Source organism: Prionailurus bengalensis, chromosome C1 (genome assembly GCF_016509475.1).
Source record: "Prionailurus bengalensis isolate Pbe53 chromosome C1, Fcat_Pben_1.1_paternal_pri, whole genome shotgun sequence".
In the NCBI taxonomy this organism is placed as follows: Eukaryota; Metazoa; Chordata; class Mammalia; order Carnivora; family Felidae; genus Prionailurus; species Prionailurus bengalensis.
Window position 1 is genome coordinate 155,282,948 of NC_057345.1, and position 16,565 is coordinate 155,299,512.

Here is a 16,565-nt window from a genome sequence, read left to right on the forward strand (position 1 = left end):
GTCTTATTTACATGAGTTTGAAACCTCCCCCCTCAATATTTCCAAAAACGTATTTCTCAAGCCCGTCTGCCTAGATTCTTTCTAACCATTGCTGAACTAACTTTTCTGCACCATGTTGGAAACTGGAAAGCTCTACAAAGTTTACAGTCTTTCAGACTATGCATTAGGTACCCTAGAACCAGTCCCTTGTTACTGACATTGTTATGTAGGTTCCCACTGTTTTACCCCACCCCGACTCTGAGCAAAGTAGAGGCAGTGGCCCTAGGGTGGAGCTGGAAAAGCGTATGTGGGTAAGAGGAGGAATGGTAGATCTCTGTACTCCTTGGCCACCAGACAGTACCAAACCCTCATCAAGTCTTCACCCACTTAACCTTCACCACCACCACAACCAAGCTTCCCCACCTTAACATCTGTCACACCAATTCCCACCTTTCCTGCCTGCTGCTTGAGCTCCTTCAGATAGGGAGATTGCTCTCCTGCAAATAAAAATCTTCCTATCAAGTTCATTATATCTGTTATAAATTCATAGACAATCTATCCCGCTTCTCAACTGACCACTCCCTGAGCTGATCCACCTGCATGATACCCAACACTGTATGAATATTAGGGGGAAGAACAGATTCTGTGGCTCTAAGGAACTGAAAAAAAAATGTATAAGACTTTTGTTTTCAGGTTTGCTATGTCTGCAAAAAAAACATAAATATTTAAAAGAGTGCATTGCAGCTGAATATATTTGCTTTCCGACTAGGAAATTACTTTGTTTTATGGAATAATTGTCTTAAAATAGTATAATCAACAATATGTAGATTTTCGAGACTAAAGCATCATGATTCATGATCGGTGAGAATACCATTTAGAAGAGAATAAGTAGAATGGAAAGCATTACAATCAAGCAATGCAGCATATTTTTCATCTTGTCTGATGCTAGTATCATATACACCAAATTATTTTATCAAATTTTATGTTGTATTCTCATAGGCATATCAGAGTCAAAGGTTGTTGATAATTGCTTTTATGATAGCACATTGTTATAATCTGTCATGGCTTAATTATAGGTTTATAGAAGAACATAAATTTGAAGTATTTTCTATGATATTACAAACTTTGACCAGAGTTTAAATACTAACCCCAAACTATTTTGTATACCTGTTTTTGAATGAATCTTGGTCAATCCGATACTTAACTTTCTTTTCTAAAATTATAATTTGTGGGGGAGAAAAACTAAGTGGTCTGACTTTTTTACAGGCCACATTTAAGGGATGGATGGATATCATGTATGCAGCTGTTGATTCACGAAACGTAAGTCTGTTTAAAGGAAAAATTGTTTAATTTGATCCAGTGACTATTTCCACAGTGTTGTAATTTACTGGTAAATAAAACAATGAGTCAATTTATAGAAAACATCTATTTTACAAAAGTAAAATATTCAACCTTGCATTATTTCTTCCAAAATTTGATTTGAATGTTTTTCTCTACTTGCTGTAAATCTTTTAACACATCTTTTCTATATCTAGCATGACACCCAGCACTTAAAAACTTGTTCATTTTGCACACTGAGACAATTTATTTTTGGCTCCAATAGTTCTGGCCATTTGTGCATTAGAAGCTCTTAACAAAGAACGCACTTCCTTTGTCTGTCACAGATTTCCTCCATCTTTTTATCTTCCTTGTAATAGAAGAATCTAATGGTGGAAAAACAAAACAAACAAAACTTTAGTGTTTCTCTCTGGGATGTGAGATTTTTGTGGTAGAAGGCAGGGGCCTTCACAATCTACTTTACACACCTCAACACTTTTGAAATTTTGTGTACACTTTTCATTAATTTTGTACTGTTTAACAAGGAGAAAGGAAATCACATTTTGGAAAAAAGAGATTGCCTTCTGGTATATTGCCGGAGCATAGCAATTAAACTCAAAATGTTACTTCCCTAGCACCAATAACCAGGTGGTAACTGAGAAAGAACTCCTGTGGGTTTTTTTTCACCTTATTAAAAAAAGAGAGAGAGAGAGCACAAGAACTAAAAGCACAGCATTGTATCTCTGTTTCAAGAATCCCAGTTATGTGCTCTTTTGAATAATAATAATAATAATTAATTAATTATGTGTTACTACTCCTTCAGCTAAGGGCTTTCTTATACTATCACATTGAATCTTAAGTAACAATGTTATTGTGTGGTTGACATTAACTTCATTTCACTACTGAAGCAAAGAGGCTCAATGCATTAAGTGGTTGTATATGTTTTTGAACTCTGACCACAAGCATGAGCTCATAACCACTTTCTTCTACAGTAGTTTCCTACTTGGTTTGATTAATTCATTTAAAGTTCTCTCCACCTTCCTTATCAACAGATTGATATGCAACTTACTTTCAGTTTCTTCCTTAGTAACTTAGAAGACCGTGTCTGCTACATAACTCCTCAGCATTTAAGCATTTTACAAATGATGAAATCCAAGTGGACATCAAAATTGCTTGCTCTTATTCTCAGTAGTCATCAGAGAAATGCAAATTTAACCCAAAATGTGACATTGTTGCCTAATTGGCAATATTAAAAATTATGACAGTACCAAGTATTGTCAAGAATAAAGAACAATAAGAACTTTTAGCTACCGGGAAAAAATAGATAAATATTTATTTTAAAAAGTTGAGCATTATCACATTATTTAATAAAATTCAAGGTATTCTTTAACCTTGCCATTTCATTTTTAGCAATATATCCTACACTTTTGTGCATGCATAGCAGAATCTATGTACAAGAATGAACATAACTTTTTGGACTAGCAAAAACTGGTAACAACTCAAAAGTAGTAGAAATGGACAAATAATTGAATATTATACAGTGATGAAATGATATACAAATACAGCATATGCAACACCATGGATGAATCTTAAAAATATAACAAAGTTGGGGTACCTGACTGGCCCCGTCGGTAGAGTATGTAACTCTTGACCTCAGGTCATGAGTTCAAGCCCTATGTTGGATGTAGAGATAACTTAAAAATAAAATTTTTAAAAATATATATGTAAAACAGAGTTATGCAAATGTGTCCACTAGACAAAATGTAGACAATACTAATCTTACTGTTCAAGAATGCTCACTTAGATGTTAACTCTAAGAAAAAGCATGGAAATAATTACCATAAAAGGATAATGATTGCCTTTAGTAGGGATTATACAGTTTATATTTGGGAAGGATACACCAAGGGTTTCTGAATTCTTGACGATGTCCTGAACTGTGACATTCACTTTGTAACAATTTATTACTACATTTTACCCTTATATGCTGTGCACTTTTCTGTATATATAGTATTTAATTTAAAAACATTTAAATGTATCATTTTCTATCACTGTTTGCTATCTACACACAGAAATGAAATAAAAGTCTCATCAAAGAATATGTACTTTTACAATACTTCTAATATTTTCCATTTTACTCTATTTTATTAGAAAAATATATCAAGTGGGCCGTTACCCTCTACATTGCTTTCATGACACAATGATACATTACCTGTATCCATTACCACCTGGGACTGGTTAACTGAGTTGGTTAGACCAATATCTTGTGTGACCTGAGCTATAGATTATAGTCAATGCTCAAGCCAACTGTCACTCTTTTTTTTTTTTTGACCAAAAGTGTGCTGGACAAGAGAGGGTATCATTGTTACAGAAAGTGTGCCTATGGCTTACTGAGTAGGATGAATCTATACACTACTTTTCAAGAAGGAATGATCCAACAGATGAACCCATATCCACACATACAATAATAACTCTAGCCTATGAAGAGAAATGTGTAATAGAAATCAAACCTTTACACTCAGTTATTACTACTGGCCAGGCACTGGTTTTTTAAGCCCTTTTCATACATTAATATATTTAACATTTTCAACTACCCTGTGAGGTTAAGATTCTATTATTTCCATTTTACAGATGAAAAAACTGAATTAGAGAGAATAAATCTTAAAGGTTTTAACACAAAATAGTGTGACTCAAACATCTCTTTTGCAAGAAGAGCAAATCCTCACTCTGCATGCCCTACTGGGGGGCTTTGGGGAAAGTGCATTCATAATCTGGAAACTTACTGGGTGAAATGAATTTTAATTATCTAGACTTTTCTATGAGTTGTTTTACTTTGTCAAATCAGTGAACAGTCTTGTAGGACTCTTCAATAAGCATGTTAGATTTGGTGTTTCTTAAAATCTCTTTAATGTTTGACCTTTTTCTCATTCCCAGCAATTGAGACATGCTTTGAGAATTGAAAATTTGCTGATGTCCCTTTTATAAAACAAGTAGTGGTTCTAATAGTTATCCTTCCTTAATATTTTGTAGGTAGAATTACAACCCAAGTATGAAGACAATCTGTACATGTACCTTTATTTTGTCATCTTTATTATTTTTGGTTCATTCTTTACCCTGAATCTTTTCATTGGTGTCATCATAGATAACTTCAACCAACAGAAAAAGAAGATAAGTATACTAAAACTTCCTCTTTATTCTAAAATGTGAACTGAACCTGTCACACTAGTTCTTTTAGGGTCTAAAATGTAATCAGCAAAAAAGAAGAAATATAAAATTCTGAAATTATCTTGAGATATTTAATCAATTGTGAGTTTTTAAGTAATTGCTAATTCAGATAGCATGTATTGATATTTTCAGTATAGAAATATGACTGATTAATACAGAATACTTTAAAGATTGAATATATGCATCTCTGTAAATGCGGATATTGGCAACATTAGAATAGCAAGTGGAAGCGATTTCACACAATTTCTGAGGTAGATTTTATAACTAGCAAAGAACATGATTGTAACAAGTTTTGCTTTCATTTCTTTACTTTGGAGGTCAAGACATTTTTATGACAGAAGAGCAGAAGAAATACTACAATGCAATGAAAAAACTGGGTTCAAAGAAACCACAAAAACCCATCCCTCGGCCTGCTGTAAGAATAACATACTTTCATTCCCAGCAAGATCTATGTTATTTACAATGTACACAGCCCAAATTGCTAGATACTAGTACTTTTATGAATTTACAAAACAAAATTTCTCTTAGCAATGTGACTAGCAGCTAGCCTAAATAGCCTAAGTATATGTGTAATAGTCTAAGTGTATATATATTATATATAATATAACGCACAAATTACGTATTATATATAAACATATAAAATATATGTAAATAAAAAGTTTCAGACGTACATGCCAATAGTATTACATAGAATTGATGTCACTGAGGAGTGTCTAATAATGTAGAGAAGAAAACATATCCATATATACACTGTGTGGAAATACTGAGAGTTCACAGAGCGTGGTGGGGATGAATTGGAATAATCGGTACATCTCAGATTTGCCACATTTTCTGTCCAACTCTGCAGATTGATTGGAATCATTATGAAACAAGTCACAAGTTTTGTTTTTCCTGGTTTTAAAAATATTTCATATTTCCCCTACCATCTTGCTTCTAAATCTGATGACATCATTCTGAATTTTTATGGCTCTTCCAATTGTATATTATATGCCAGTAGCTGCTTGGTTGCTACAGGGAATTACTGTCTGGAAGAAAAGAGCCCTTTAACAGAAGGGCAGTGCATGTGTGAAGGCCTTGAAGTAGGAAGGCCAGTGAGGCTGGGATGTAGAGAGTGGGGGCTTATTGGAATGTGTTGAGAAAGAAGTTAGGGTACACAGACTTTTCTGAGCTTTGTATGTTATGTTCAAAAGTTGCCTTGGGGCGCCTGGGTGGCGCAGTCGGTTAAGCGTCCGATTTCAGCCAGGTCACGATCTCGCGGTCCGTGAGTTCGAGCCCCACGTCAGGCTCTGGGCTGACGGCTCGGAGCCTGGAGCCTGTTTCCGATTCTGTGTCTCCCTCTCTCTCTGCCCCTCCCCCGTTCATGCTCTGTCTCTCTCTGTCCCCCCAAAAATAAATAAACGTTGAAAAAAAAATTTTTTTAAAAAGTTGCCTTTATCTTTAGAGCAACTGGAAGAGATTGAAGGGGACCTGGTCATTTTCAGTTTTGTGAAGATAACTCAACCAGTATTGGCAGGGGCAATGTGTATGCTTATTAGATTTGTTTTGGAGCTGACAGATAGATGATGATAGGGTATGATAGGTAGCGATGATAGGTAGCCTGAACCAGAGTCATGTGGAGATGAATTAAAGTGGATGGATTTGTGAGCTGTCACTAGAGTACAATTACAAAGTTTGTCTATTAATTGAATATGGGAAGCAAAGAAGAACCCAACAAAGAGAACTTATGAGTTTCTACCATACACACTGAATGACTAGCGTCATGCAAGGTATGAAGAAGGGACATGCATGGAGAAAAAAAAAATCAGAGATGCTAGCTTGCAGAATCTGGCAGTCAAAAAAAGACAGGAATAAGAATGAGTATTTAGAAGTAGCAAAATAATGTTTCTTAAGACTGAGAGGTAGGTTTTTGAAACAAAGCAGGAGTTCTGGAGAAGAAGAGTGTGAAGAGAGGGAATATAGAATAAAGTCACATATTTTAGAGGGATGAGTCCTCTAGCAAATATGGAATCATATATAAAAAGATATATGTGAAAAGTCAAGATAATATGAAATGCAAAAGGAAGTAGAAGAGTTTCTTGACACTGATTTTGATGCTCCCAAAAAAGAATAGAGACCAAAATAATAGGATATTTCTGAGAAGTTTGGAACTATCCTGGAGCAAGTGAGGGAGAAAGGATTCCTAGTCATCGTCAAGGGCCAAGATGAAGTGAGAGAACGTAAATCTTTGGCAAACAAAGCTGCCAGGGTTACATAGCTTCCCGCAGCATACACTACATCCTGGGATTTAAGTTGGAGACCACAATTAGGGACTGAGGATTGCATTTATTCGTTGAAGTGACCCATTGGAAAACTACATGGGCAGGAAAACTAAGCTTTTTGTTGATAAAACCTTCTAATTTTAAGCAGTTGTGAACCTCCTACACTGTAGGTGTTAAGTCTATGAGAAAAAATGACACTGCTCCAAAGCCTCCAGACAACTAGGAGAAATAACTAAAACAAATAAATAAGAGCAAACCATATGCAATACAGTGTCATCAATTTTATGACAAATGTAAACATAAAGTTTTCTGAGGACACGGAGTGCTTAAAACTTAAAACTGAATTCAAAGTCACCAGAGAAGGGGTGAAGGAAGTCTCTTTTAGTACAAGGAGATAAGATAAAATGATACGGTAGAATCTGCAAATTTTATTCAGAGGGATAGGAAATATCAGAAGGGTAGAAATAAGAGAAACATAACCAGACTTGGAAAGGTAAGCTACAGCAAATAAGAACTAAGAAGGAAGGTTTGGAACTGGAATTAGACACATTTATTAAGTTGAAGAAGGCTTTGGAAGGACAGACTCACCTGAAGCAATAGAAGTCCAGTCCAGTAAGCCAGATACCTATTCAGAGAAAAGAGAAAAATACTACAAACAGGAGGTTGATGTCCAAGAATTTGCATAGGGAGTAATGGATGTCTCTCAACAGAGAGGGAGAACACTAGTACAGAGAATCCAGATGGATAGACATGTCAGAATCTGGGAAAGCTATGAAGTGTATAGGTAACAGATCATCCGTGGTTCTAGTTAAGAAAGTACAGGACAGCTTAGTGGAAGTTAGGTCAAGGCTTGAGCCCCAAAAATCTTGAAATACCAAGCAGAAGTAGGCAAAATGGTATAAAACAGGGTCCAAACAAGTAGAACTGGTAAGGTGAGTTTCATAAACAAGACATAAAGCCATTCAGTGCTTGGAAATAAGGTCCAAACTGAATAGGGCAAAGGTTGAACATCTGATTGTGGACTATAACTTTTATAAAGATTATTTTATTCTTTCAGAAGAGTTACCCCATATAATTTCACCCGGCTTTTCCTTATTTTAAAATCTGGCATAACCATAGATCAGTAATGAAAGCTAAGAAATTAATCTTGGTACAATACCATTTAAATAAAATACAGAACTTAATTACATCTCACCAGGAGTTCTAAATATGTCCTTTTTCTTGAACTATAATTTTTTTAAAACATCTTCCCAGCTGAACCTTAAGGTACTCTGGCTTTGGGGAAAGACAATAAAAGCAGAAACTAGAAAAAAATAAACATGAGAGAAAAATCTGGAGAGCTGTTTATTAGTACTTCAAAGTTTACTTTGATACCCCGTGCCAATACATGGGATAACAAAGATTTGTTATAGTGGCAAATATTGGCTGGCTATCCATCATATACATGGTGATGTTATGGTTACTGAGAACACAGTAAGTGGTTCTTAACTTAAAGTCAGTTTACAAAATCTGGTATCATGAGCAGTATAAGTAAAACGAATATATTTGGAAAAAGTTGTATATTGCAGTATACAAAATGTTCTTCCAAGTATTAAGTAAGCATGATATGTTTTTATAGAAGCTACATTTTCATATTGCTATGTTAAAACCAGATATGTTGAATTTGATTTTTTTTTATGTTCCTAAGTGAATTTTACATACTCTTTGTTCCAGAACAAATTCCAAGGAATGGTCTTTGATTTTGTAACCAAACAAGTCTTTGATATCAGCATCATGATTCTCATCTGCCTCAACATGGTCACCATGATGGTGGAAACTGATGACCAGAGTCAGGAGATGACAAACATTCTGTACTGGATTAATCTGGTGTTTATTGTTTTGTTCACTGGAGAGTGTGTGCTGAAACTAATCTCTCTTCGTTACTACTATTTCACCATCGGATGGAATATTTTTGATTTTGTGGTGGTCATTCTCTCTATCGTAGGTAAGAAGAGGTACTTTTACTCAATTAAGGAAGTTAGTAGTAAACATTTGTTTTAAAATTTTGAAAATGTTTCTCACTAATCTTTCTCATTTATCCCCCCAAAATCTTGAATAAAAGTCTAACGTCCATTCTTCAGTTTGTCATTTCTCTTGTTGCATGCTGTGCATGAACTGATATGTAAAAAAAAAGATTTTATATTTTGCAGCTTTCATTTATCATCTTGTCTCATTTCACAAGATGATAACAGGAATTTGGCATAACAATCCTGTACTCAATCACACTCCGTTGATATAGACAAGTATTGCTTTGAATCAATAATTCACACACACATACACACAAAAATTATTAGAAGTAGTCAAATAGTCCATAGATAGGATATTGATAATTGGAATAGTTTGTATGTGTGTTTATATATATTCACACATATATAAGCTTCATCTTACCTCTGGGTTCAGATATTTTCTATGCTTTGTAATATTCTTTTTCCAGAAGTAGACATTTTGTTCAAAAATCCAAAACAGCTTCATTGTCATCAATACACATTGAGTAGTGAAGTATAGGGCATTAAATGAGGTGCTGGCAGTAAATATAAGAGATTTCAGACAAGGTTCTGCCTCTTAGAGAAGAGAAAACATACATAGAGGGGAAAATTAGTATTCCACCATTTACACTGCTTTCTCTGACAGACTAGAACACCAAAACAATTCTCCATCCTGTGTGATCATCACAACAGTGCCATGAGGGGGTCATTTAGCAATTAAGGGACAAGACTCAGGGATCATGCAGACCTGGCCTGGAGCTCGCCTATTTCCACTAATTACTGGCTCTGTGACCTACAACAAGTTACCTCTCCAATCCCTGACTTTCCAGAAAATTTTTCAAGTGTTATTGGGAGAATTAAATGAGATGATATAAATTGATGCATTTAGTATCATGCCTAGAACAAAGAAGAGCCCCAGTAAGTGATAAGTTTAACAACAACAAAAGTAGATAGAAACTATCACCATCTAGTCATGCGTAAAAAAAGAGAGAGAGACAGAGACAGAGAGAGAGAGAGGATTCAGTGCCAAGTATGTCTGCTGCAAAGTCTGGATTCTCTCCTGTCCATCATTCTGCCACCTTCCAAATAAAATGGATCACAGCCATCTCAGGATAAGATCTCTCATTCCTGATCCAAAATCACAAGACTTGTCCATTAGTTCTTATGCCAATACCAGAACTAGAGTTTTAGAACTATAAATCCACTTCTTTGTTTGGTTGCCATATGCTCTGTAACATCTTTAGGTCTTCAGTGGTTGAATCTTTCTTTTGATAGATGCTTCTCTTGAACTAGGAAAAATGACCATTGATACCTTCAGAATCAATACCTTGTATGAGTGCCTTCAGAGGGATTAATGTTATAACACCAAACTTACCAGTTTCATTTTGCTAAATGCAGAATGTGCATGTGTCTATATATGTGTGTGCGTGTGTATGTATATATCTAATTCTCATGCCCACATTTTGTAAAACTAGTGATTATCCAATTCATGTAAGTTTTCATTCACTGCTATTAAATATAACACTATTTTTGTTATTGTTTCTTGATTTTCCACAGGTATGTTTCTGGCCGAGCTGATAGAAAAATACTTCGTGTCCCCTACCCTGTTCCGAGTGATCCGTCTCGCCAGGATTGGTCGAATCTTGCGTCTGATCAAAGGGGCGAAGGGGATCCGCACGCTGCTCTTTGCTCTGATGATGTCCCTTCCCGCCTTGTTTAACATCGGCCTCCTGCTCTTCCTGGTCATGTTCATCTACGCCATCTTTGGAATGTCCAACTTTGCGTATGTTAAGAGGGAAGTTGGAATTGATGACATGTTCAACTTTGAGACCTTCGGCAACAGCATGATCTGCCTGTTCCAAATTACCACCTCTGCTGGTTGGGATGGATTGCTAGCACCCATTCTTAATAGTGGACCTCCAGATTGTGACCCTGAAAAAGATCACCCTGGAAGCTCTGTTAAGGGAGACTGCGGGAACCCATCTGTGGGGATTTTCTTTTTTGTCAGTTACATCATCATATCATTTCTAGTTGTGGTGAACATGTACATCGCTGTCATCCTGGAGAACTTCAGTGTCGCTACTGAGGAAAGTGCAGAGCCCCTGAGTGAGGATGACTTTGAGATGTTCTATGAGGTTTGGGAGAAGTTCGATCCTGATGCCACCCAGTTTATAGAGTTCTCCAAGCTCTCTGATTTTGCAGCTGCCCTAGATCCTCCTCTCCTCATAGCAAAACCAAACAAAGTCCAGCTCATTGCCATGGACCTGCCCATGGTCAGTGGCGACCGGATCCACTGCCTCGACATTTTATTTGCCTTCACAAAGCGTGTTTTGGGTGAGAGTGGAGAGATGGATGCCCTTCGAATACAGATGGAGGAGCGGTTCATGGCATCGAACCCCTCCAAAGTCTCCTACGAACCCATCACGACCACTCTGAAACGCAAGCAAGAGGAGGTGTCTGCTGTTGTTATCCAGAGGGCTTATAGACGCTACCTCTTGAAGCAAAAAGTGAAAAAGGTTTCGTGTATCTATAAGAAAGACAAAGGCAAAGAAGGCGAGGGAACACCTATCAAAGACGATATCCTCATTGATAAACTAAATGAGAATTCGACTCCAGAGAAAACCGACGTGACACCCTCCACCACTTCTCCACCCTCGTATGACAGTGTCACCAAACCGGAAAAAGAAAAATTTGAAAAAGACAAATCAGAAAAGGAAGACAAAGGGAAAGATATCAGGGAAAGTAAAAAGTAAAAGGAACAAAGAATATTTCATTTTGTGATCAATTGTTTACAGCCTGTGATGGTGATGGATTAGTGTCAACAGGACTCCCACAGGAGGTCTATGCCAAACTGACTGTTTTTACAAATGTATACTTAAGGTCAGTGCCTATAACAAGACAGAGACCTCTGGTCAGCAAACTGGGACTCAATAAACCAGAAAAACAGCATCGACAGGAGGTTTCTGTTTTCACAACCAGCTGACACTGCTGATGAGCAGAGATGTAATGGCTACTCAGACTCTAGGAACCACTTTAAAGGGGGGAGGGAAGTTAAATTTTTATGTAAATTCAACACGTGACACTTGATGATAGTAATTGTCACCACTGTTTATGATTTAACTGCCACACCTGCCATATTTTTACAAAATGTATGCTGTGAACTTATCACCTGTTGTTTTTTTTTTTTTAATTCACAGGTTGTTTACTATTATATGTGACTATTTTTGTAAATGGGTTTATGTTTGGGGAGAGGGATTAAAGGTAGGGAATTCTACGTTTCTCTAGTACAACTGGATATATTTTAAATTGAAGGCATGCTGCATTTCTCATTCACACGTGAAAAAAAATCACATCACAAAAAGAAAGAGTTTACTTCTTGTTTCAGGATGTTTTTAGATTTTTGAGGTGCTTAAATAGCTATTCATGTTTTTAAGGTATCTCATCCAGAAAAATTTTAATGTGCCTGTAAATGTTCCATAGAATTCACAAGCATTGAAGAATTGTTTTATTTTTACATAATCCATTATATGTACATGTATATATGTATATATGTATATGTGCGTGTATATACATATATATGTATACACACAGACACACCCCCCCCATCACATGATCATTCACAGTCCCGGCAGCATGACTATAACATTTTTGATAAGTGACCTTTGGCATAAACTAAAACTATCCTATCAATCCTTTTAAGAACCTGAATTGACCAAAAAGCATCCCCCACCACTTTATAAAGTTGATTCTGCTTTTTCCTGCAGTATTGTTTAGCCATCTTCTGCTCTTGGTAAGGTTGACATAGCATATGTCAATTAAAAAAAAATAAAAGTCTGCTTTGTAAATAGTAATTTTACCCAGTGGTGCATGTTTGAGCAAACACAAATGATGACTTAAGCACAGTATTTATTGCATCAAATATGTACCACAGTAAGTATAGTTTGCAAGCTTTCAACAGGTAATATGATGTAATTGGTTCTATTATAGTTTGAAGCCGTCACTGCTGCATGTTTATCTTGCCTATGCTGCTGTATCTTACTCCTTCCACTGTTCAGAAGTCTAATATGGGAAGCCATACGTCAGTGGGAAAGTGAAGCAAATTGTTCGACCAAGACCTCATTCTCGTGTCATTAAGCAATAGGTTGCAGCAAACAAGGAAGAGCTTCTTGCTTTTTATTCTTCCGATCTTAATTGAACACTCTGTGGTAAAAAAAAAAAATTAAAAAAAATTTTAAAAAAGCCCGACCGTACGAACGTATTGCAAGCTGCTTCAATCTGTTGAACCTGTATGGTTAGAGTTTTCTAAGAAAATATAAATACTGTAAAAAGTTCATTTTATTTTATTTTTCAGCCTTTTGTACATAAAATGAGAAATTAAAAGTATCTTCAGGTTGATGTCACAGTCACTATTGTTAGTTTCTGTTCTTAGCACTTTTAAATTACAGCACTTCACAAACTAAGACACAAAGACTAAGATGCAGTGTAGGTTTCTGCTTTTTTATTAGTACTGTAAACTTTGCACACATTTCGACGTGAAACACATCTCAGACTGAGTCCAGCGTTTATTTGCTTTCAAATAGTAATGCCTTATCATCGAAAGAGGCTTAAGGAAAGATCAGTTGATATTCTTGGCATTGCTTGAATCAGATATTTCCACCTAGTCTTTTTATTCAGAAAATAATGTCTTTTCCAGTGTTTGTTTACCCAGATAGATTTTACTCTTATTGGCCCGTATGGCATTAGAACTGTATCAGATATGATATGGGTCCCAAGTTGTTGTTTGTTTCTTTTTCCTCACAAAGCCAGGTAGTGAAATTATATTACCAGCTGCGGCAAAACATTTTGTTTTTCTTTCACAGGCAACATTAAGTGTAGATTCTTTATACTAAAGCTATTGACTTGTAGTGTGTTGGTGATATGCATGCAGGAAAATGCTACTACCATAAAGAACGGTAAACCACATTACAATCAAGCCAGAAGAATAAAGGTTTTGCTTTTGTTTTGTATTTAATTGTTCTGTCTTTGTTTCTATCTTTGAAATGCCATTTAAAGCTAAATTTCTATTATGTAAAAATGATCTATCAGAAAAAAATATAAATGTAAAGAATACACATTAAATATAATAATTCATCTTTAAATTTTTTCATGGAATGGAAATCAATTAAGAAGAGTGTATTGGATATCTAGTTTTAATATTGGCCAAAATCTAGATATGGTATTGGGTAGAGTACTGGAAAGTTAACAAAAATTAATAAAAAAATTGACTAACATTTTAAATTGTGCATCCTTTCTCCTTCCCGTCTACCTACTGTTTTGTTCCTCTTTTCACTCGTTTCTTCCCTTTGTATTCTTTTTTTTTTTTTAATTTTTTTTTCAACGTTTTTATTTATTTTTGGGACAGAGAGAGACAGAGCATGAACGGGGGAGGGTCAGAGAGAGAGGGAGACACAGAATCGGAAACAGGCTCCAGGCTCCGAGCCATCAGCCCAGAGCCTGATGCGGGGATTGAACTCACAGACCGCGAGATCGTGACCTGGCTGAAGTCGGACGCCCAACCGACTGCGCCACCCAGGCGCCCCTCTTCCCTTTGTATTCTTGATCTAGTTTTCTATATGCTTTTTCATCCTTCCTTGGGTTCTTGGTGTTTTTCATTCAGGATATTTTTCTTGTTTCTTTTCTGTTCACCCAATCTCTTGTTAATTACATTCTGTAGACAATGGCTCTGTGCGCTTAAACCCCTAATAATTTGCTGTCACTATAAAAAATCCATAGACTATCATCATGTTCGTTTCTACAATTCCCTTGACAAAACTTCTAAGTGAGCTTAGATCTCAACTCTTCATAATATAGTAACTAAATTCCCAAATGACACAGATTTGGTTTTTCTACTAATTATGAGCACTTTGAGAAATGTTTCCCAATTCTTATTGCATATTAGAATTACCTGAGACACTTTTTTAAAACTGTCAATGGATGGACCAAGACCAGACCAATTGAACTCCTATCTCTGGGGATGAGACTTAAGCATCTAATATTTTTAAGGCTTGCCATTGATGCTGATTCATGCTAAGAGTTAAAAGCCAATGAGTCAGTGTCTCTTTGCCCAATAGGAAAAAATATTCTACAGAAAATGAACATTTCCTGTTTCAGAATTTCATTACATAATTCATCATGTATAAAGTAAGGCTTCCAATATGGAGGCTTTGGGATTCATCTTTTAGTACAAAAAATAGACATTGACCCATTTATTTCAAGGGTTCTCTTCTAAGACTGTAGTTAGTGAAAGGGAATCCTGTCAGTATTGCTTTTGAGAGCTTTTCAAATTATACACACACACATACACACACATGCACACAACATGGCACCCCAAATTATTCCTAATGCATACTGGGTGAGATGAATATGCAGGTGGTTTAGGAAACAGTATGGATTCATAAAATACCCATCCAGGTGAACCCTACATGCCCTGCTGGGTAAGAACCATTAATCTGGACCAATGGGAGATAGCCCACATAAGACATACATTCAATTTGTGATTATCAAGTCACAAATCTAAACAGGAAAGACTTCTCTACTTTTCTATTTTGGGGCACCTCTCATAATCATATGTTCTCCTGAGTTCTGTATAACACAGATCGATTTACAAAGAGAAGAGGGGAGAGAATAAGAGACGGGGATGTAAAGGCTGAGGAGAAGGAAAGAGAGAGAACTGGGGAAAGTAGAGGAAGGTAGAGGAGTTTAAAAATGGGAAGGGATGCTTTATAAATTATTCTCTGAAAAAGGTCTTGCTATTAATAACTACAGCAACAGTGAGAGAAGAGGGAAGAAACAGGCGTGCGGGAAAGAAATTTTGCTTAGTTGTCAATAAGCAATGTAAGCATGCTTCTCCTTCCTTTTTTTTTTTTAAATACCTATAAAAAAGGTGAAGAGGGTATTATGCAAGTAAATGCTACAATAATCGCATTGATAGTGGTTTTTTTTTTCTGTCATCAGAACTAAATAAATGTTTGTCTACTGCATATTAACTTTGCGATAGGAGCTGAAAGATCAAAGATGAAATTAACTGTCGAAAAGAAGGTTATAGCCAGAGGTGAAGAACCTTGAATGTCACGCTAAAGAGTCTGGGATTTATTCTGTTGGCAATGAGGAATGATTGATCGTTCCTGAGCAGTAGAATGGCAGTGAAATTAGATATTTCTGTCCCTATTTAATGTGATAATAAGAAGACTACACTGCCCCTATTTTGCAATATTTCACAGAGATCTCATTTTCCCATCTCTTTATTTTTAAAGATGTTTGTGTTTTTATCTTTTAATATATATTTTTAAAAGAATGTGCATAGTTTAAAAAACAATCCAATATTTTTTGTTAATAGCATATCAACCTACTTATATTTATTTTATACACAGATACATTTGGTTTTAATTACCTTATTCTGTGCTTTTTATTTGTCAAGTTTCTCTTTTTTCTTCCTTCTCTTCTTGTCCTCCTGTGCATTAATTTTGTTGTTTATTCTCTTTCCCACATCTGTACTGGTTCCAAAGATACAAATCTTGTCCCTCTCCCCCTCCCTTTCTCCCTTCCTCCTTTCCTCCCTTCCTTCCTTTTCTCTTGCTTTTTTTTTTATAAGTGATTTATCTTAAATTTTAACATGCATACTTAGCTAGTGAAATATAATAAACAGTTGTACTCTTATCTGGAACAATGAAGTTCCTTAGAATGTTTACATAGTATTGCCCACTTCGCATGTGATTTTTGTCTACTA

The 16,565-nt window shown here is 35.9% G+C and overlaps 1 protein-coding gene across 4 annotated transcripts in view; it reads left to right on the forward strand.

Moving 5' to 3' along the window:
- LOC122481402 (sodium channel protein type 2 subunit alpha) overlaps positions 1-14,070 on the forward strand; it is a 139,305-nt gene extending 125,235 nt beyond the window's left edge. For all 4 annotated transcript variants that reach the window (XM_043576932.1, XM_043576931.1, XM_043576934.1 and 1 more), the window contains exons 23-27: positions 1,246-1,299; positions 4,324-4,461; positions 4,829-4,933; positions 8,490-8,760; positions 10,358-14,070. In XM_043576932.1, the coding sequence (XP_043432867.1) occupies positions 1,246-1,299; positions 4,324-4,461; positions 4,829-4,933; positions 8,490-8,760; positions 10,358-11,553 (1,764 nt within the window). In that variant the 3' untranslated portion in view covers positions 11,554-14,070. The remainder of the gene's footprint in view (positions 1-1,245; positions 1,300-4,323; positions 4,462-4,828; positions 4,934-8,489; positions 8,761-10,357) is intronic.
- The last annotated feature ends 2,495 nt before the right edge of the window (positions 14,071-16,565 follow it).